This window comes from Moschus berezovskii, chromosome X (genome assembly GCF_049115385.1).
Source record: "Moschus berezovskii isolate FMDL1 chromosome X, NW_MosBer_1.0, whole genome shotgun sequence".
In the NCBI taxonomy this organism is placed as follows: domain Eukaryota; kingdom Metazoa; phylum Chordata; class Mammalia; order Artiodactyla; family Moschidae; genus Moschus; species Moschus berezovskii.
Window position 1 is genome coordinate 1,512,536 of NC_142488.1, and position 21,052 is coordinate 1,533,587.

Genomic DNA, 21,052 nt, shown 5'->3' on the forward strand with positions numbered 1-21,052 from the left:
TCCTTGTATTTTTGGACGTGTCCTGAGTCTTCAGAACGCCATTTATAGGAACGTGACTGGCTTCGTTTGTCTTATTATCAATTGAAATAACCAAATGGGTTTTTCAGAATTGACAGTAACCTAAATGGGAAGGAAATCCAAATAAAACAGGGGATACAATAAAACAGGATCACTTTCACACACTGGAGAAGGAAATGGCAACCCACTCCAGTGTTCTTGCCTGGAGAATCCCAGGGACAGGGGAACCTGGTGGGCTTCCATCTATGGGGTCACGCAGAGTCGGACACGACTGAAGTGACTTAGCAGCAGCTTAGCAGCACATGTACTTGTAACTCGTAACTCAGTCGTGTCTGAGTCTCTGTGACCCCATGGACCGCAGGCCACCAGGCCTCCCTGTCCTTCACCGTCTCCCGGAGCTTGCTCAAACTCATGTCCATTGAGTAGGTGATGCCATCCAACCATCTCATCCTCTGTCATCCCCTTCTCCTCCTGCCTTCAATCTTGCCCACCATCAGGGTCTTTTCCAGTGAGTCAGCTCTTCGAATCAGGTGACCAAAGTATTGGAGCTTCAGCTTCAGCATCAGTCCTTCCAGTGAATGTTCAGGGTTGATTTCCTTTGGGATGAACTGGTTGGATCTCCCTGCAACCCAAGGGACTCATATAGCTGAATCACTTTGCTGTACGGTAGAAACTAACAGAACGTTGTAAGGCAACTAAACACCAAAAATAAAAAATTTTTAACTTAAAAAAAAAAAACAGAAAACCTAGCAGTGGGCTGACCCAAGAATAAATTGCTAATGGTCAAGACTAAGGTGGGACTCGGTGTCATGTAGATACAGCCTGTGGGTGAGGGCGGACATTCAGAACACAGAACAAGGCGAACCAACGTATAGCACGGTGGTCAAAGCTCAGGAGAGAGTATTACATGCTGAGGAGTTGCTGAGAGTAGATTTAACAATTTCTCATCACCAGAAAGAAAGGGTAGCTGATACGATGGGGGTGTCAGCTAACGTTTGCTGGTGACCATTTGGTGACATGCCAGACATGGGATTCTCCAGGCAAGAGTACTGGAGTGGGTTTGCCACGCCCTTCTCCAGGGGATCTTTCTGACCCAGGGATCGAACCCGTGTCTCCTGAATGGGCAGGCAGATTCCTTACCAGCAGCGCCACCCGTTTATACATATTTGAGATCTTTGTGTGGCAACTGTAAGTTTACACCATGGAGTATGTCCGTGACACCTCTTTGAATCTGGGGAAAGGAACTTCCCTGGTGGTCCATTGGTTAAAGCTCCTCTCTGCCACTGCAGGGAGGCGTGGGTTCGGTCCCTGGTTGGGGAATTAAGATCCCCCATGTTGCAGGGCACAGCCAAAAGAAAAGAAATAAAACTAAGGGAAGAAAGAAAAAAAGTCACACATCTTTTTGTGTGGTGGGTCCCTCACCACAGTTTAACTCGTCTTCCACATGCGTGCACAGATTTCCGGGTGGGGCTAGTTAATAACTCTGACAGCCTGCTGCTGCTTGTCATACCAAATAGTAATTTCTGGAAGGCCACTCCTTGGTATCAACAAACGCACACAAATATTTCTCTGGCCGAGTGGTTTGTGACAAATGTTGAAAGACGTGCCCTTTTAGAGCAATTTCTCAAGGACATTTTTACCCTCCCCCATGGCCTTTCAAGTTCTTGGAAGGAGTCATGTACTAATTCATCCAAGACCTATTTTTTGATTATTTACTGTTCAGGGAACCAGGAGTCTCTGCAAGACGTTTGTAAAAATATAACCATGGCAGCTTGAGACAGAAAAAAGAAACGCAAATGGTAGGAAAACAAGTTTTGAAGAAACCCTGGTACTGCTTTGTTTTCCAAAGCCTTGTATAAGACAGAAGAAGAGAGACACGGACAGAGGCCAGGTGGAGATGGCCAGGTAGAGATGGAGGCAGAGATAGGAGGGAGGCGGCCACCAGCCCAGGGACGGAGGCCTGGAGCCGCCGGAAGCTGGAAGAGGCAGGAAGGAGCCTCCCCTGGAGAGTCTGCAGGGAGCTCAGCCCTGGGACCCTTGACCTCAGACGTCTAGTCTCCAGGGCTGGGGGAGGATTGATGTCTGTTGCTTTAAGTCCCCTGGTTTGTGCTCATTTGTGGTAATCAGTCCAGGAAACCAATACACACACTCTCTATAAGCTCATCTAGGTCTCAGCTTTTCATCAAGACCATGTCCTCCTCCAGGAGACCTTTTATAGACTTTCCAGGCTTCAGTAGTGATCAAAGACCAGAATAGAAAACTCCCAGTATTGCAGGTTAAGTGCGTGATGTCCCGATCATTTAATCTTTCAATACCCTGGGCGTGGGCATCTACTACTGATCTCATCAAGGCAGCAGTGGGTTTCCTCAGGGGGTCAGCGGTAAAAAAAAATCTGCCTTCAATGCAGGAGCCAGAGGAGACATAGGTTCAATCCCTGGGTCAGGAAGACCCCTTGCAGGAGGGCATGGCAACCCACTCCAGTATTCTTGCCTGAAGAATCCCCATGGACAGAGGAGCCTGGCGGGTCCATGGGGTCACACAGAGTCAGACACGACTGAAGTGACTGAGCACTCACCCAAGGCAAGCGAGATCTTCATTCCCTGCCCAGGGATGGGCATCGTGGATGAGAACCAGGAATCCTAGCCAACACACCCCCAAGGGCTAGGAGGCTAGAAGCTGTTTCTCCCTGGAACTTTGCCCCCAGGGAAAAATGCATTTATCTCGGAGGCAGAAACTGTCAATGCAGGTATAAAAATTTTTTATTAGAAACACAGCCTAACAAGCGAGGGAGCACATAAGGAAATGGTTCGTTTAGTTACGACAGAAGCAAGACAGAGATGCTTAAGGGGAGGCAGAGGGTGTGGGCATTCCCCCCTCCCAGAGAGGAGCCCAGTACAGAGTTAAGATTTTTATACAAGGCAATTCTTTCGGGTCTTTATCTTCCTTCAGGCCAATTATCTGGTTTCTCTTCCCACACCTGACCTACCCCGGGACCCTCCCCTGCGGTGTACGCACCCACCCCACAGGCAAGGTGGATCTCGAAGTGAAGGCTTCTGGGAGGAGCAAGACTCATTATGGTCTGGCTTGACTCCCTGACTTTGGATCCCCCCAAGGAGACTTCCTGAGCACGTGGAGTGTTTCACTTGTCCCCAAAGAGGGGCGAACGGACATCCCTTAACCCTCTAGTCACACAGGGTTTTGTCCCTCTGTGTGCCTTGACTCTTCCCTTGAGATGTTTACAAGGGACAAAAACACTGGCGAGTTACCCTGGTTCTGGGGCCGACTGTACATCCCTCCACTGGAGCCCGGCCTATCTCCTTATCTCGGGAAATGCGCACAGGATGCTGGTTTCAAGTCTCCAGCCTCAAGTCCACGTCTTCTGGCCCCATGAAATGTAAACAGGAGGCTAGCCGTAAATGTCTAACCGGGAGGCCGTCCACTCCGACATCACTGTTCCCCATATATGAAGGCAAGGGTTCACCCAAGTGCAGAAGCACGGCCAGAGAAAGGATGGCCTTTTCCACAAACAGTGCTGAGACCAGTGGACATCCACTGGCAGAAAGATACCTGCTGATAGAGACCTCTCAGAACACTTGTGCTGTGTGTTGATGCGAAGAACTGACTCACTGGAAAAGACCCTGATGCTGGGAAAGACGGAAGGCGGGAGGAGAAGGGGACGACAGAGGGTGAGATGGTTGGATGGCATCACCGACTCGATGGGCATGAGTTTGGGTAAACTCTGGGAGATGGTGAAGGACAGGGAGGCCTGGCGTGCTTCAGTCCATGGGGTCGCAAAGAGTCGGACACGACTGAGCGACTGGACTGTCAGTGAATACAGATATATGCCTGTTGCCGTTGGAGATGCAAACCCACACACAGACGCTGGAGGGCGGGAGCCGGCCAAGCCTCCGAAGTCACTTGTTTGTGACAGCCTGCCTAACCGGTTGGGCCAGTTGTAACCATGGAAACTCTTAAGCCGTAGACTCTGGGGTCCTCAGGGACACTCGTGAACTTTGACCTGATCATAGTAAATCCCCTTGTCCAGAGTTAAAGACCAGACTTACAGGCGCCTGGGAGAGAAAGACCGAGTTTATTCAGTTCAGCTGTGCATCAGCTCCGTGCCCCAAGTCCCCGGTGACCCCTCCCCGCTTCCCACACTCCCGGGGCTCAAGGCTGTTTCTTTGCACTTGGGATCTGCAAGGGAAGCCCCCTTCTCTTGGCGGGGGTCTTTCCCCGCTTTCCCGCCAGGCACCCATCTGCTGAGAAAATACTTGTTTATTAACAAGCGTGGTAATCTGAAACCGCAGATTACCACAGAAATGCGTAACATTTAAAAGCTGCAGGAGTGAAAGACTGTTTTTCAGCAGAGGAGGGGGGAAAAAAAGGTATGACTCAAAATGAATGTAATTCACGAGGAAGGTCTGACTCGAATGTAATTCACGAGGAGCGCGTCAGAAATTTGTACCGGAGGAAAAGAAGAAAAAGACCCCAAGAAGGTGAAAATGCATAAACTTAAAAAAAAAAGTTCTTTGTGTGTTTTTTTTTTTTTAAAGAAATACAGGGACTTCATGGTGGTTCACTGGTTAAGATCCCGGGTTGGGGAGCTAAGATTCTCACGTGCCTCAGGGCCCAAAGAACCAGAACATAAAATAGAAAAAGTACTGGAGCAAATTCAATAAAGACCTTAAAAAAATGGTCCATGTTTAAAAAAATCTTAAAAAAAAAAAATTACAATGTTCAACGAAGCCAGGTGGAACCTCTAAATTAGAAGCATTCCCGTTCGAATCATCGGTTTTATAGGTGGCAAACAGTTCGGAGGTTTTCAACAAGGAAGTACTTATCCATCTTATAGCTGGAGGTGTCTCCCCATCACCAGCCCCTCCACAGTTTGTGACACACACCAGCCTGCTCTCTGCATCTATAACTTCATTGTTTTCACTTCCATGCATACGTGAGATCGTAAGATAGTTGTCTTTCTCTGCCTGACTTGTTCCACTTAGCGTAACGCCCTCAAGGTTCACCGGTTGACTGCTCAGTCTCTCAGTCCTGTTGGACTCTTTAGGAACCCGTGGGCTGTAGCCCACCAGGCCCCTCCATCCATGGGATTCTCCAGGTAAGAATCCTGGAGTGGGTTGCCATGCCCTCCTCCAGGGGGTCTTCCCCACCCCCACATTGCAGGCAGAGCCACCAGGGAAGCCCGTTGCTACAAGTGACAAGATTTCTTTTTTATGGCCAAATAATATTCTAGTGTGTGTGTGTGCACTTCACAGGTGGCTCAGTAAGAACATGCCTGCCAATGCAGGAGACCCGGGTTCAATCCCTAGGGTGTGTGTGTGCGTGTGTGCGCACTTTACAGGTGGCTCATTGGTAAAGAACACGCCTGCCAACACAGGAGACCCGGGTTCAATCCCTAGGGTGTGTGTGTGTGTGTGTGTGCGCACTTTACAGGTGGCTCATTGGTAAAGAACACGCCTGCCAACACAGGAGACCCGGGTTCAATCCCTAGGGGGTATGTGTGTGTGTGTGTGTGAGGGGGGTGTGTGTGTGTGTGTGCGCTTCACAGGTGGCTCAGTAAGAACATGCCTGCCAATGCAGGAGACCCGGGTTCATTCCCGAGGTGGGGAAGATCCCCTGGAGGAGGGCATGGCAACCCACTCCAGTCTTCTTGCCTGGAGAATCCCATGGACAGAGGGGCCTGGTGGGCTACAGTCCATGGGGTCGCATAGAGTTGGATACGACTGAGCGACTCACACACACACACACGCAGGGCTGGCGTTGCTGCATCCTAGGGTAGTTCCATTTTTTGGTGGCTGGAGGAGCGTCCACCCCGTTGCCCGCAGCGGTGGCTGCAGCCCTCCATTCCCGACAGCACACGAGCGTCCCGTCTTCCCCACCTCCTGGCCCGCCCTGAGCTGTGACGTCCAGAGCAGCGAGCTCAGGTCTCCCCGGGCGCCGCGTCCCGGGAGCACGCGCAGAACGGGAAGGGCCCGCAGCAGGGCTGCAGCCACGGCTTCCAGGCCACGTGCCGGAAGGAGAGCTGCGCCGGCGCCGGGCTCACGGAGCGGCGGTGCTCCCGGACGGCCCGGCCCAGACGGGCCACCGCCTCGCGGTACAGGGGCCCGGCGTCGGGGGACAGGGGCCGGGCCTCGGACGGGTCCCCGGACAGGTCGAAGAGCAGGGGCGGGTCGTGGTGGGTCACGCCGGCCCCCGAGCAGGGGCACACGCCGCGGCCGTGGCAGGCCCCCGCGCCCTCGGGGTGGAAGCGGGGCGTGGTGTAATGCACCTTCCAGAGCCTTCCGCCTAGGGGCAAACGGAGTCGGTCCCCCGTCAGCACCCGCATCTCTCATGGCTCACCTTCCTGCCTTCTGTCTGTCATCTGTAATCTACCCGTTTCTCCTCCCCTATATGTAGCTGTGTCTGACCCTTTGTGACCCCATGGACTGTAGCCCGCCGGGCTCCTCTGTCCATGGGATTCTTCAGGCAAGGATACTGGCGTGGGTTGCCATGCCCTTCTCCAGGGGATCTTCCTGACCCAGGGATGGAACCCAGATCTTCTGCACTGAGGCAGATTCTTTACCAGCTGAACCACCAGGGAAGCCCCTCTGTGTGTATCTAAACTATTTATTATCCACCTGTTCATCTATTATCTGTGTAAATCTGTTTCTCTATCTGTTCAGCTATCACGCCATCTTTTCCACCTGTTATATATCTATTTACCACCACCGTTCCATCCATCCATCCACTTATCAATCCATCCACCCATCCACCTACATCCATCCGTCATCTGTGTATCCATGTATCCATCCCTCTACACATCCATCCATCCACCCATTCACCTATTAATCTGTCCATCCTCTCATGTGTCTAGCCAACCACGCATCCATCCACCCATCAATCTATCTATCCATCCATCCATCACCTACATATCCATGCATCTCTCCACCTACCCATCCATCCATCCATCCACCCATCCATCATCCATCCATCCACCCACCCATCCACCCGGGCACCCACACATCCTCTGGGTTCCATTTCTCTGGAGGACCCTGACTAAGACCAGCACCCGCCGTGGCATGGGGAGGGCGTGTACTCACTGTCCTTCTCGTGCCAGCGGGCGGCATGGAGATACTGCCCACAGTAGTGAAACAGGAACTCGTGTGCCGAGCGCTCAGCGTCTCCCCGCAGCAGGGGCAGCAGGCTCCGGCCGTCGATGACCCTGATTCAGGGAAGAGAGCACAGGAGGGACTGACAGTGAGGCTGTGCAGGCTGCACTGTGGACCTGGGACCTTCGAAACCCCAAGGCTGCCAGGACACCAGATAACGCACAGTGGATCAGACACGCCCTGTCTCCCTGAGGCTGCCCAGACTGCATGGAGCACGTCACAGATAGAAGACACAGACGCACCCAGACACAACAACACACACCACGCGACCGCAGATATTAACACCAAGTTTCTTAAATTCCAGCTGGGCTGCTCGTGACCCTAGGTTGAAGTCGAGGGCAGCAGAAACCTTTATATTGTTCATTTTATGTATATATTTTTGAATTTTTATTTTCTATTGGAGTATGGTTGATGAACAATGTTGCGATAGTTTCAGGTATATGGCAAAGTGAATCAGTGATACATAAGACATGTATCTATTCTTTTTCAAATTATTTTCCTATTTAGGTGATTACAGAGCCTTGAGCAGAGATCCCTGTGCAGTACAGTAAGGCCTTGTTGGTTATCTGTTTTATATATAGTGGGTGAGGTTAACATCTACAATCAGCAAGGCTTTGAGTAAAGCAGATTGCTCTGGGTAAGGAGGGTGAGCGTGGTCCGATCAGTTGAAGGCTCTCAAGAACAAATCTGAGGTTTGCTGGAGAAGAGAAAACTCTCCCCCCAACGCAATGATACAGAAATACTCATGAATTTGCGGCTTGCAGCCTTCCCAACATCAAATTTCAATTTGCCAGTCTCTTATCACTGCGTGAGCCAATTCCTTATAATAAATGTCTTATTTTGACCCCATGGACTATAGCCTGCCAGGCTCCTCTGTCCATGGGATTCTCCAGGCAAGAATACTGGAGTGGGTTGCCATGTCCTCCTCCAGGGGATCTTCCCGACCCAGAGATCGAACCTGGGTCTCCTGCATTGCAGGCAGGCACTCCTTACCATCTGAGCCACTAGTGGAAGCCTTATTACAAACACACACACACACACACACTTATCTGCATATGTACTGTTGGCTCTCTCTCTCCAGAGAAACCTGCTGAACTACAAAGACTACTAAACTAAAAAATTAATCAGATGGCTTTGCTTTTTTTTTTGCAGTAAGAACTAGAGGATAAAGTACCTTATATTATTATCCATCACACACAAATATTTATTGGTAATCTGTTTTTTAAGGCTTTTTTTTTGGCGGGGGGTGGTGACAGGTAGAATCCTCGATCCCCAAGCAGAAATGAACCCATACCCCCTGTGAGTGGAAAAGTGGATTTCTAACCATTGGAGCTCTACGCAAGTCCCTTATTGGTTATCCTAAATGAAGTAAAATCCAATCTTGTATCAAAATACTTCTATTTTTTCTCATGTATGAGACGGATTTTTTTGGGTGTGTATCGAGGTACATAATCATTTTTAAATCATATTTTCAAAGGACTTCCCTGGTGGTCCAGCAAGGTTAAGACTGAACTTTCAGTGCAGGGGGGACACAGGTTCGATCCCTGATTGGGGAACTAAGATCCCACATGCTGTGTGGCACAGACTAAAAATAAATTAACTTAAAAAATTTTTTTTAAATGTTCATAGCAGCACCAACATGTGGGAAAGATTGCATTTCAGAAGATTAATAGGAGATGTCACATTCTGACGACTGGATCTCTGGATTATGATGCCGAAATGTAAAATCTTGCCCCAAAAAAACCAAAACAAGTCACTGGACCCAATCATTTAGCCTTGTTTTCCTGGGTGTGGTCATTTCACATCAGCCTGTCCCCTACATGGGAGACTATCTTAAACGTTCTCCTATTGTAGAATGTTTTCCCCAAAAATATGGACGAGGGAAGGGGGCTCTCTCAGGATGCAAGGAGGAGTGTACCTGTCCTGGGGTACTTGGCCGCCTGCAAGCTGGACCACAGTGGGGAAGACGTCCATCAGGCTGGTGGGCTCGTGGGTCACGCGGCCGGCCGGCAGGACCCCGGGCCATCGGAATATCCCCGGGACCCGGATCCCGCCTTCCCAGCCGGCCATGCCTTTGCCGCCTGGAAGGGAACGACACCATTGCGTTCTCAAGAGATGGTCCAGCCTAGAGACACACCCGGATGTACCTGTGTGTGTCCGTATCCAGTGTGTGCGCTTATTGCTTAGTGGTGTCCGACTCTTTGCCACCCCACTGCTGTAGCCCGTGGGCACTAGTGGTGAAGCACCCACCTGCCGAAGCAGAAGGTGCAAGAGATGTTGGTTTGGTCCCTGGGTTGGGAAGATCCCCTGGAGGAGGGCAAGGCAAGCCACTCCAGTATCCTTGCCTAGAGCATCCCATGGACAGAGGAGCCTGGAAGGCTACAGTCTGTGGGGTTGCAAAGAGTCAGAGACAACGGAGTGGCTGAGCATCACACGTGGACTGTAGCCCACAAGGCTCCTCTGGCCATGGGATTCTCCAGGCGAGAATGCTGGAGTGGGTTGCCATTTCCTTCTCCAGAATCATTCAGATGGACCGCATCAAATTTTATTTTAAAAATTTTTTTGGCCATGCTGAAAGGCATGTGGGATCTTAGTTCCCTGACCAGGGATCGAACCCATGCCCCCCGCAATGGAAGTGCAGAGTCTTAACCAGTGGACCACCAGGGAAGTCCCTCATGTCAGATATTTAAAAGTACCAATGTAAAGAGATCTACCCTGGAACCCCAATGCCGTGGGCCTTACCTCTGTATATACCATTCCACCCGCCCAGTTGGACGTGTCCATCTCTCGCCTCCAAGTGTCCCCCGTGATCAGAGGTGAAGTACGTGACAGTCGTGTTTTTCAGACCGTGTTCTTCAACGGCGTTCAGAATCTCCCCTTTGGGGAAGACGGAGCATTTCAGGGCGATGTAAATGAAACGGCACCTGAGAGTTCAACATGAGGTCTCCTTTCTGAGGGTTTCCCAGGTGACTCGGGTTCCATCCCTGCGTCGGGAAGACCCCCTGGAAGAGGGCACAGTAACCCACTCCAGTATTCCTGCCTGGAGAAGCCTATGGACAGAGGAACCTGGCAGACTGCAGTCCACAGGATCGCAGAGTCGGACATGACTGAGCGACTAACACTTCATTTTTAAACTCTTTATTCAATGTACTACAATACAGTTTCTGTTTTATGTTTGGCTTTTTTGCCACGAGGCATGTGGGATCTCAGCTCCTCAGTCAGGGATGGAACCCACACCCCCTGCGTTGGAAGGTGAAGTGGTAACCACTGGACCACCTGGGAAGCCCTGGTGTGACGGTGTTCAATCATAGACTTTAGAAGGACACCTTTCCGCAAAAGTAGACAAAAGAACTCGGAAAGGCAGAAGGAGCCTGCAGATGATGTGGGAGAATCTTCCTCTTTGTCTTTGATTCTTTTCTGAAGGCTGGCTCCTGGGGGGGGGTGGGTCACCCACCTGTTACCCCGCCATCAAGAGAAGGCCGGGAACTAATGAAGCCTGGCCGCGGGCTGACTTACCCACGAGCCAGTCCATCTCCTCCACGCTGTCGCCGTACAGGCCGTGCTGGCTTTTCCCAAGGAACCTTTCAGTGGCCACCAGGGGGACGTGGACATGCAGCAGAGACACGAAGAGCAGGAACGGACCGCGCTGATTTCTGAAAGAGGAGAAGACATGCTTCGGCTACAAGAGCATCTCTATGATCCAGGACTTCAAAGTGGAGACTGAAGGCTCGTGGGCATCAGGTAGTTAACCTCTTCCGTGTGCTGGGGGTTTTAGCATCTGTAAAACAACTGAAGAAGTCTGCATCGGATGCTATGATCTGCGTACTTCAGACAGGAGCTGGAGCAGAGGACAGGGGTGGGGGTCTGTCCCAGGAACGCCCCGCAGGGTCGTGCCAGCTACATTTCCATATCAGCACACACAGCCCCCTTAGTCTTTTAAGTTGCTGAGCAGGATTCTAGACATCCCAAGTGGCTCCGTGGTAAAGAATCCAGCTGCCAGTGCAAGAGCCCCAGGGTCAATCCTTGGGTTGGGTAGATCCCCTGGGGGAGGGCATGGCAACCCACCCCAGGATTCTTGCCTGGAGAATCCCATGGACAGAGGAGCCTGGTGGGCTACAGTCCACGGGGTTGCAAAGAGTTGGACATGACTGAAACACTAAGACACACACACATACGTCTGCTCGTAGAGCTGGCAGATTCCCACCGGTGGTAAAGAGACTCAGATGCACCGAGAACTCACCTCTGATTTCCAAGGGGACGGCGCCATTACCTGGCAATAAAGGAAACGGCTTCCTCGAGCACGAGGCTCATGGCTCTTTCCAAAACCATGGGCTGCTCGGTGACTTCATGGTTTCTCATCAGGATGCAGTTCCAGCGACGGACAAAGCCAAAGCTGGCATACCAGGACGTGAAAAACAGCAGGACCAGGATGGCCACACTCAAGACTAGTTTCCAGGATACGGAGATCAGCCTGCAGGCTTTGCCGGCCACGATGGTCAACACGCCCAGGGCCATGATCTGGGTGTAAAGCCACAGCCTGGCCCTCAAGCCCGCGTCCACTTCCGGGGGCCTGTCTGGGTGGCAATCGTTGACCAGCGTGAAGGGCATACCGTAGAAATAGTCAAAGCCGTGGTGCAGAGGGTGATGGCAGTGGTCAGTGCGTGAGGCACAGTTTACACCCTGATGCCATTTTCCTGAAGACAGAAGCAAGAACATTGAAAAAAAAAAAAAAACACACACAAAACACAGCATACGTCTAAGGGATTCTGCCTGAAATTACCTTCTGAGGGTAATTTGGAGGTTCATCACCAACTCAGTGGTCGTGAGTTTGAGCAAAGTCCCGGAGACAGTGAAGGACAGGGAAGCCTGATGTGCTGCAGTCCATATGACTCAGCGACTGAACAACAATACCCAAAAACCAATAGGGGCTTCCTAGGTGTCTCAGTGATAAAGAAGCTGCCTGCCAATGCAGGAGACACAAGAGATGCGGGTTCAATCCTTGAGTTTGGGAAATCTCCTGGAACAGGAAAAGGCAACTTACTCCAGTATTCTTTCCTGGAGAATCCCATGGACAGAGGATCCTGGCAGGCTACAGTTGCCCAAAATTCCACGTGGAGAAGTGACACTTCTCCCCACGACTCACAAGCTATCTTCAGAACCTATAAGACTCTGTCCTGGTTCCCAACCCATGAATCTGCCCTTTTACGTTTAAGGAAACAAAAACAGGGGGCTGCAGTGAGGATTGTGGAGAATAAAACCATACAGAAGCATCCCACGTCCAAAGCTTTCCACCATCTGATGTTTTAACACTGAGTTTTGAGATGAGATGTGGCCATTTAAACCAATATAATGTCTAGAAGATTCTGACCAGTGCCGTGAGAAAAAGATGGAGTCCTCCAGCAAAGAGGCTAATGGAGAAATATTTTAAAGTTACAAGGACTCCCTGAGAAAACCATAATTGTAAAAGACTCACATACTCTAATGTTCACTGCAGCACTATTTACAATAGCCAAGACATAGAAACAACCTAAATGTCCATTGACAGATGAATGGATACACATGTGGTACATATATACAACAGAGTATTACTCAGCTGTAAAAAAAGAATGAATTTGAATGACTGGTAGTGAAGGTGGATTAACCTAGAACCTGCTATACAGAGTGAAGTAACTCAGATAGAGAAAAACAAGTATTGTATGTTAACACGTATGTATCAGAGAAGGCACTGGCAACCCACTGCAGTAATCTTGCCTGGAAAATCCCATGGGCGGAGGAGCCTGGTAGGCTGCAGTCCATGGGGTCGCTAAGAGTCGGACACGACTGAGCGACTTCATTTTCACTCTCATGCACTGGAGAAGGAAATGGCAACCCACACCAGTACTCTTGCCTGGAGATGCCCAGGGACGAGGGAGCCTGGTGGGCTGCCGTCTATGGGGTCGCACAGAGGCGGACACGAGTGAAGTGACTTAGCATAGCATGGAATTTAGAAAGACGGAAAAAAGATGAACGTATTCACTGGGCAGGAATAAAGACTAGGGCGTGGAGAAAGGACTTGTGGACACTGCAGGGGAAGGAGAGGGTGGGACGAATTGAGAGAGCAGCAGTGATATCTATACACGACCATGTGTAAAACAGACAGCTAGTGGGAAGCTGCTGTATAGCACAGGGGGCTGAGCGCGGGGCTCTGTGATGACCTGGGGGGAGGTGAGCGGGAGGCTCAAGAGGGAGCATTCTTCATGGCTGACTGACTTCATTTTAAAGCAGAGACCAAGACACCATTGTAAAACAACTATCCTCAAAAACAAAAAAATCTAGGAAAAAAAAAAGAAAATAAGGATGAGTATTATTAAAAGAAAAGAAAATTACTGGGTTAAAAAAAAAGACCCTTCAATTCCGACATGGTGAACCATTCAAGAGACACGAGAGGAACCAGGAACTAAATCTGGGTTCTGACATTTCAATGTTTTCCAGGAACAGAGGGCCTTGCGATACCTGACCTTCACCGTCACGCAAAGGAATCAGAAAAACATACGTGTCACCACATACCGATGAGGCCCGTGGTGTACCCTTGCCGCTGAAGGATCCTCGCAAACGTGGTTTCATTCTGCGGGAGTCCCCCCGAACCCGCGTTCCACTGCAGGGCCCGGTAGCCATCCGTGGCGTCCATGCCTGCCGAGTAGAGCAGAGCCGAGAGGAAATGTTGGTTTCCGGTAAACAGCCGGAAGTACTGTACTTCCGGTATCTACCGTACTTCCGGTAACAGCCGAACTTCCGGTATCTACCGTGCTTCCGGTAACAACCGAACTTCCGGTATCTACCGTACTTCCGGTAACGTCCTACTTCTAGTAAGTACATTGAGGGTCTCCGCTGTGGATTGAGGTTCTCCACCGCGGATGACCCTGTGAGGAACCATCTGAAATTGCAACTTGACCTCGAGACTGGCTCAAAGACTCTGGGCAAACAACGTGGAATACGATCAGTTACCTTGAAGACTTTCAGCTTTCTGAATTCTCAGTAATTACAGGGCTTTCTTGGTGGCTCATATGGTAAAGAAACTGCCTGCCGTGGAGGAGACGGGGGTTCAGATCCCTGGGTTGGGAAGATTCCCCTGGAGAAGGAAATGGCAACCAACTCCAGTATTCCTGTTTGGAGAATCCCATGGACAGAGGAGCCTGGCAGGCCACAGTCCATGGGGTCGCAAAGAGTCTGGAGATGACTGAGCAACTTGGCAGCACCAAGGCACGATATTTACATAATTCCAGGAAAGTGGATTTGTAGATTGTATTTTAACCATCTATCAACCATTGGCACCTGATTTCTTTTTCTTTTTTGGCTATTTTCGGGATCTTAGTTCCCAGACCAGGGATCAAACCCATGCCCCCTTCACTGGAAGCTCAGAGTCTCAATCACTGGACCACCAGGGAAGTCCCACTACCTAATTCTTTTTTCCCCCCCAATATGTATTTATTTATTTAGCTATGCAGGATCTGAGTAGTGTTAAGTAGGATCTAGTTGCTTGACTGGGGATCGAACCCATGCTCCCTGCATTGGAAGAAGAGTCCCAACCACTGGGCTGCCAGGAAAGTCCCACCACATGATTCTTAAATATATATATGGCTGTGCAGGGTCTTAGTGATGGCATGTGGAATCTGGTTCCCTGACCAAGGATTGAACCTATGCACCGTGCAGTGGAAGAGCATGGAGTCTCAACCACTGGACCACTAGGGAAGTCCTACCACCTAATTCTTTTTGTTTGTATTTTATGTTAGCCTTTTAAAAATTTGTATCAAAATCCCCTTGTCTTTTTGTATAGTAGTTCATGGGGTTCCCACTGGGAAATGTACTGGAGTGGGTTGCCTCCTCACAGATGCAATGGACATGAACTTGGGCTAACTCCGGGAGATGGCCACCACTCCATTTTTGAGGACAGTCAACGGGCGGACGAGGCCAGCCCTTTCCTCAGCAGCCCCCACAACACCCACCTGATCTGAAGGCGTGTCTCCCCGTGAGGAAGGCAGCCCTGCTCGGGGTGCAGAGTGGGGCGGCCGCCAGGTGCTGGGTGAGCCTCACCCCTTCCTCCGCAAGCCGGTCGATGTTCGGTGTCCTGGGCAAAGCACATAAACGTCACCGTTAGGATGGGTCGAGCGAGCTGGGTCCAGTTCCCATGCTGAAAAGTATACGGATGAGTTCTCTATTTGAAGAACTTCCTTTGCTTTAGAAGTAATTGCATTTTGTCCCCTGCAGGACCTCCCTGTGGCTCAGATGGTAAAGCAACCTGCCTGCAATTCGGTATAACCGGGTTCAATCCCTGCGTAGGGAAGATCCCCTGGGGGAGGAAATGGCAACCCACTCCAGTATCCTCGCCTGGGAAATCCCACGGACAGAGGAGCCTGGTGGGCTACAGTGCATGAGGTCACAGTCGGACACAACTGAACGACTAACACACACACACATCTGCAGAGGCAGTTCCTAAAACTTCTGTTCAGAGGTGGCAGCTGATGGTACACGCACTCCAAAAATGGTTTCCGTGCATGCTCAGTCGTGTCTGATGCTTGGAGACCCCATGGACTGCAGTATGCCAAGGTTCCCTGTCCACCACCATCTCCTGGAGCTTGCTCAAACTCATGGCCATCGAGTCAGTGATGCCATCCAAACGTCTCATCCTCTGTCACCCCCTTCTCCTCCTGCCTTCAATCTACCTCAGCATCAGGGTCTCTTCCAGTGAGTCGGCTGTTCGCATCAGGTGGCCAAAGTACTGGAGCTTCAGCGTCACTCGCCTGATCTTAGGAATTCTTCTCACCTTACTAGCCTTAGATTTCCTTCTAGCTCTGCTTCTTTCCCTCCAAAGTCCCTTGCACTCTCTTCCTCTCCTCAGAAAGATTGATAACTCTTTTGCTCCAAAAATAAGTGTTTCGCTGTGGAAATTTGATGCCTTAAGGAATTTCCTAATTTCTACGAGCAGATTTGAAGTCTGTTTCATTCATCCAAACACCCATACACACCCCCAGAACTGCTTCCCTGCCCTCCCCCTGCCACCATCCCCAGCTAGTGGTACCTTAGTGTGCCATTTCCATAGCAACCGAGATCCCCAATGCCCAGATCGTCGGCCATTATCAGCAGAATATTTGGTTTAGACGTATTTGCTGATTTTAATTCGCAAGTCCTCAGAAGCAAACACATGATGAGCAACACATTTAAAGAGTCCCTAGAGAGAGAGAAGAAAGAAAGAAAAAAGCCAAAAAAGAAATAAACGTCTCCTTTGGAATGAAAAAGTCAGCCTTTCAAACCAAGTCGCGGGGAAGGTGCGGGCGTTGGCATTCCATGCACGTGTGCTGCTTTCGTAGGTCCAGTCTGCCTCTTTGCAACCCCACTGACAGGAGCCCACCAGGCTCCTCTGTCCATAGGATTCTCCAGGCAAGAACAACTAGAATGCATTGTCATTTCCTTCTGCAGGGGACCTTCCCCACCCAGAGACTGAACCCGTGTTTGCTACACTGGCAGAGGGATGCTTTACCACTGAGCCTCCTGGGAAGCCCTTTCTTTATATGAGGATTTAACAAAGGCCTGCAGGCCTTGTATACTTTTATCCCAAAGGCTTGAGCAATCCATTCCACGCGCTGTACAGAACTTGAACGCGCCAGTTTTTGTTTTTGAAAGTCGTGATCCGCCCAAATTCAGTTTCTTTCACTGAATTCACCCAGGCCCCCCACCTTGCACTACTTTGTAATTAATTCTCACTGCACCGCTGGCACGCCTTTCCCTGGGCCTCAGGGCTGCCTTCTGCCCAGGGTGGGGGGAGCCCGGGGTGACGGTAGCCCGGGGTGAGCGGGGCCAGGCTCCGCCAGGAGGGAAACGGGGCCAGGTCGGACCAGAAGGGGACTGACGTTTTTAAAGGATCAATAGGGGATTAAAAGTACCCTAGACAGCACAGCTGTTTTGATCAAACGATCACTGCTCGGATTTGAAAAGCGCGCCGTCAGCGAGCGTCGGGGGCGCACCCGGCGTGCGCGCGCGCCACCGAGGTTTGGGCGGTCCTGGGTGGTGGAGCTACGCAGGCTCTCCCCGACCCCAAAACCCAGAGGCACTCGGGGGCTAGACGCTCCAGCGGATCCCCGAGTGCCCAGCAGGGCCCCCGGTGCCATCCACGTTCCCGGATCGCGTCCCGAGACCGGGGGCGGCGTCTCCGCGGTGCTCGGGGTTGGGGACCTGTGGCCTGGGGACTTCCGTTTGTAAAGGATCAATGCGCGATTAAAAGTGCCCTAGACAGCGCAGCTGTTTTGATCAATCACGGCTCCGATTTGCAAGGCGCGCGGCCAGCGAGTGCGGGCTTGCCGGCGTGTGCACTGCGTAGCGATTTGGGCGGGCCTGGGGGTGGACCCACCGAGGCTCTCCCCGCCCCGCAAGCTGAGGCCCTGGGGGCTGGAAGCTCCAGCGGAGCCCAGAGTCGCCAGCAGGGCCCTCCGGTGCCAACCCCGTCCCCGAGTTGGGCCCCAACGCGCCAAGCAGTCCGGAAACTGGGGGCGGCGTTCCTGCAGCGCTTGGGTTTCCGGACCTGTAGCCCGTGGCCCGAGACTTGGCGAGTGGGGTTACCCTTGGAGCAATTTGTTGTGCTGAAAAGGAAAATAGAGGAATGAGGTTTTCTTTCCCTTTCCTGAGAACAAAGAGAAAGTGAACAGTGAGCAGGCCCGATCATTCCTAGTTTTGGGTTTTTTTGTTTGTTTGTTTTTTACTTTAACTGCTCGGAACTCTGCGTGTCTGTAACTAAAATTTGCTTTTTCTGCCCCCTAACTCTGCAGGAGCCACAGTTCACATTTTTTCCCCCTTGGACTCTATGCTAAATGCACCCCCTACCTGGTGTTCACGCTTACAACACCCTTCCCCTTCAAGTTACATGTCAGAAAGAAGGCCCCCAGAGCCACCGAACTGCCAGACTCAGTTTTGGGTTACTGACAGGGTAGGACTCTCTCTGAAACAATGCAAGAGGAAGAAATCAAGCTCCTGTCACCCCTTTTGGGGGCTTGCCTGGTGGGTGAGAAGGTAACAATCTGCCTGCTCTTTGGAGACCTGAGTTCGATCCCTGGGTCGGGAAGACCCCCTGGAGAAGGAAATGACAACCCACTCCAGTGTTCTTGCGTGGAGAATCCCATGGACAGAAGAGCCTGGCGGGCTAGTCTCGCCAAGAATCAAGAAAGTAGGGCAGACCGGTCGCATCCTAGTGGGTTTCAGGCACACGGCCACGCTTGTGGGGTGGGGGTGAGGTCATTGTCCAGAGCGGGGGTGTGTCTTAGTTTGGGGATGGAGGGGGCACGGCCGCGCTCGCGATGGATAGCGCGCGGCGAGAGAGGGCTGGCAGGAGGCTCCGGGGCGTGGGTTTTTCCAAGAGGGAGCCTGGGAGGGTCGCGCCCTAGTGAGTGGCTGGAGGGGACGCGGATGCGCTTGGGGACGGGGACCTCTGGGGCGGGACAGGAAGTCTTTGGAGAGCGGGGCAGGGGCTGCGCCACCTCTACCGGGGCGTGGCCGGCCTGCCCCCCTGCTTCCTCCCCGCCACCTTCCCCCCTTTCTGGTCCCTTTCCTTCCGCTCCCTCTCGTGCCCCCCGCCCGACGCCCCCCAACCCAGCTCTCTCGTCCTGCCGGCGGCCAAGAGGGCGAGCCGGCCTCCGGCTGCGTTTTGGAGACTCCGAGGCGCCAGCGCAGGCCGGCCTTTGGCTGCCCGGGTGGGTGGGGGTCCACGCTCACCCTGGACGCCCCTGCCCACTCTATTCCCCTGTTTCCAGGCCCCCAGCCCCAGGATCGGGGAAGGGCCGGGTCCCAGGGCCCCGCGCACCTGGCGGCGTGCGCGGCGCGTCTCCTCCGCGCTGTGTGCGCCATGGCGGAGCGCGGCCCGGGGCGCCGGACCTTGCCCCGTGCGCTCCGTGTCCCGCCCACCGAGCGGCGAGCGCAGGCGTGTGGGGTCCCCCTCCCGCTCTAATCCGCTTCAAGTCCTGGGGCCTCGGGAACTGAGCTCGCAAACAGGTTTTCCTGGGTGGCTTTCTTAGTGGCAGGCACTCCCAGGTGACTGGGGCCAAAGTGGGGGTGTTGCTGTTCAGTTTCTAAGTCGTGTCTGACTCTCTGCGACCACATGGACCATAGAGCTGCCAGGCCTCCCTGTCCATCAGCAGCTCCCGGAGTTTGCTCAAATTCATGTCCGTTGAGTCAGTGATGCCATCCATCTCATCCTCTCTCATCCCCTTCTCCTCCGACCCTCAGTCTTTCCCAGCATCAGGGTCTTTTCCAGTGAGTCAGCTCTTCTCATCAGGTGGCCAGAATATTGGAGCTTCAGCTTCAGCAACATTCCTTCTAGTAATGTGACGGTTATCGCACCCCCAAACTGGTGAAAAGTGGGAAGCATGGGGATTGAAATTCGTTATAGTGAATCAAAGGTTCATTCACTTTGGATGCAGATTTCTAGGACAAAAAAAACCCCACAAGCTGGACAAGCTGTAGTCATGACAATCGTGAATCTGCTCTTCGCCTCAGGTGTCCAGAGTAGTGGAGCTTCAGCTTCAGCATCAGTCCTTCCAGTGGATATTCAGGGTTGATTTCCTTTAGCATGGACTGGTTGCATCTCCTTGCAGGCCAAGGGACTCTCAAGAGTCTTCTGTTATTGGAGTAGGGTTGATTTACAATCTTGTGTTAGTTCCAGGGGTACAGCAAAGTGAATCAGTAATACATACACATAGATCCCCTCTTTTTTGTATTTCCTTCCCATCCAGGTCACGACAGGGCCATGAGTAGAGTTCCCTGAGCTATACAGTAGGCTCTCACAGGTTATCTGTGTAATATATGTGTGCTAAATTGCTTCGATTGTGTCCGACACTTTGCCACCCCGTGGACTGTATAGCCTGCCAGGCTCCTCTGTCCACGGGATTCTCCAGGCAGGAATACTGGATGGAGTAGCTCGCCACTTCCTTCTCCAGGGGATCTTCCCGACCCAGGGACTGAACCTGTGTCTCTTACGTCTCCTGCTGGGCGGGCAGGTTCTTCACCACCAGTGCCATATAGAAAGCCTTTTAACAACAGTTCCTCTAAATGTGCATATTAATTCCAAAAATTTAGACCTAGATTCTTTTTGCTTTTCAAAATATACTATTATATTTGAATAGCAAAAAAGAAAAGGAAAGCCATTTAAAACGTTGTAGTCTGTGCGTGTCAGTTCCAGTCTCCCCGTGGACCCTGCCCGCCCCTTACCCCTGGTCAGCATGTTTGTTCTGTACATCTGTGACTCTGTTTCTGTTTGTACGTGTGGGTGTGTGAGTTCATCGCTCAGTCGTGTCCAACTCTTTGCAACCCCATGGACTGTAGCCCGCCAGGCTCCTCGGTCCATGAGATTCTCCAGGCAAGAATCCTGGAGTGGGTTGCCATTGCCTCCTCCAGGGGGATCTTCCTGACCCAGGCATCAAACCCAGGTTTCTGTTGTATAGATAAGTCCATTTGTTTATTTTAGCGTTGGAGGCTTATTTTTTATTCAGTTCAGTCGCTCGGTCATGTCCGACTCTCTGCGACCCCATGAATCACAGCACGCCAGGCCTCCCTGTCCGTCACCAACTCCTGGAGCTCACTCAAACTCATGTCCATCGAGTCAGTGATGCCATCCAGCCATCTCATTCTCTGTCGTCCCTGTCTCCTCCCGCCCCCCAATCCCTCCCAGCATCAGACTGTTTTCCCGTGAGTCAACTCGTCGCATGAGGTGGCCAAAGTATTGGAGCTTCAGTCTCAGCTTCAGTCCCTCCAATGAACACCCAGGATTGATCTCCTTCAGAATGGACTAATTGGATCTCCTTGCAGTCCAAGGGACTCTCAAGAGTCTTCTCCAGCACCACAGTTCAAAAGCA

At 51.8% G+C, this 21,052-nt stretch overlaps 1 protein-coding gene across 1 annotated transcript; it reads right to left on the minus strand.

The window, feature by feature from the left end:
- Window positions 1–2,765: 2,765 nt before the first annotated feature.
- Window positions 2,766–19,141, minus strand: LOC148773195 (arylsulfatase D-like). Its single transcript, XM_088833948.1, has 10 exons — window positions 19,006–19,141; window positions 16,237–16,386; window positions 15,164–15,285; window positions 13,728–13,850; window positions 11,452–11,875; window positions 10,698–10,834; window positions 9,924–10,058; window positions 9,100–9,262; window positions 7,113–7,234; window positions 2,766–6,318 (listed from the first exon to the last, which is right to left on the minus strand). The coding sequence occupies exons 1-10, from the start codon at window positions 19,047–19,049 to the stop codon at window positions 5,954–5,956; spliced, it is 1,785 nt and encodes a 594-aa protein (XP_088690074.1). The 5' UTR covers window positions 19,050–19,141; the 3' UTR covers window positions 2,766–5,953.
- Between the last annotated feature and the right edge of the window lie 1,911 nt (window positions 19,142–21,052).

What these genes read in the sequence shown, in the direction of transcription:
- LOC148773195 (XM_088833948.1), bottom strand. Translation starts at nt 19,049, where the DNA reads ATGGCGCACACAGCGCGGAGGAGACGCGCCGCGCACGCCGCCAG. An exon ending in GCCGTTTCCTTTATTGCCAG is followed by an intron (nt 10,835 to 11,451) that starts GTAATGGCGCCG and finishes CTCCTCTTTCAG; the next exon opens with AAATCAGCGCGGTCCGTTCC. An exon ending in CCGCTGGCACGAGAAGGACA is followed by an intron (nt 6,319 to 7,112) that starts GTGAGTACACGC and finishes GTTTGCCCCTAG; the next exon opens with GCGGAAGGCTCTGGAAGGTG.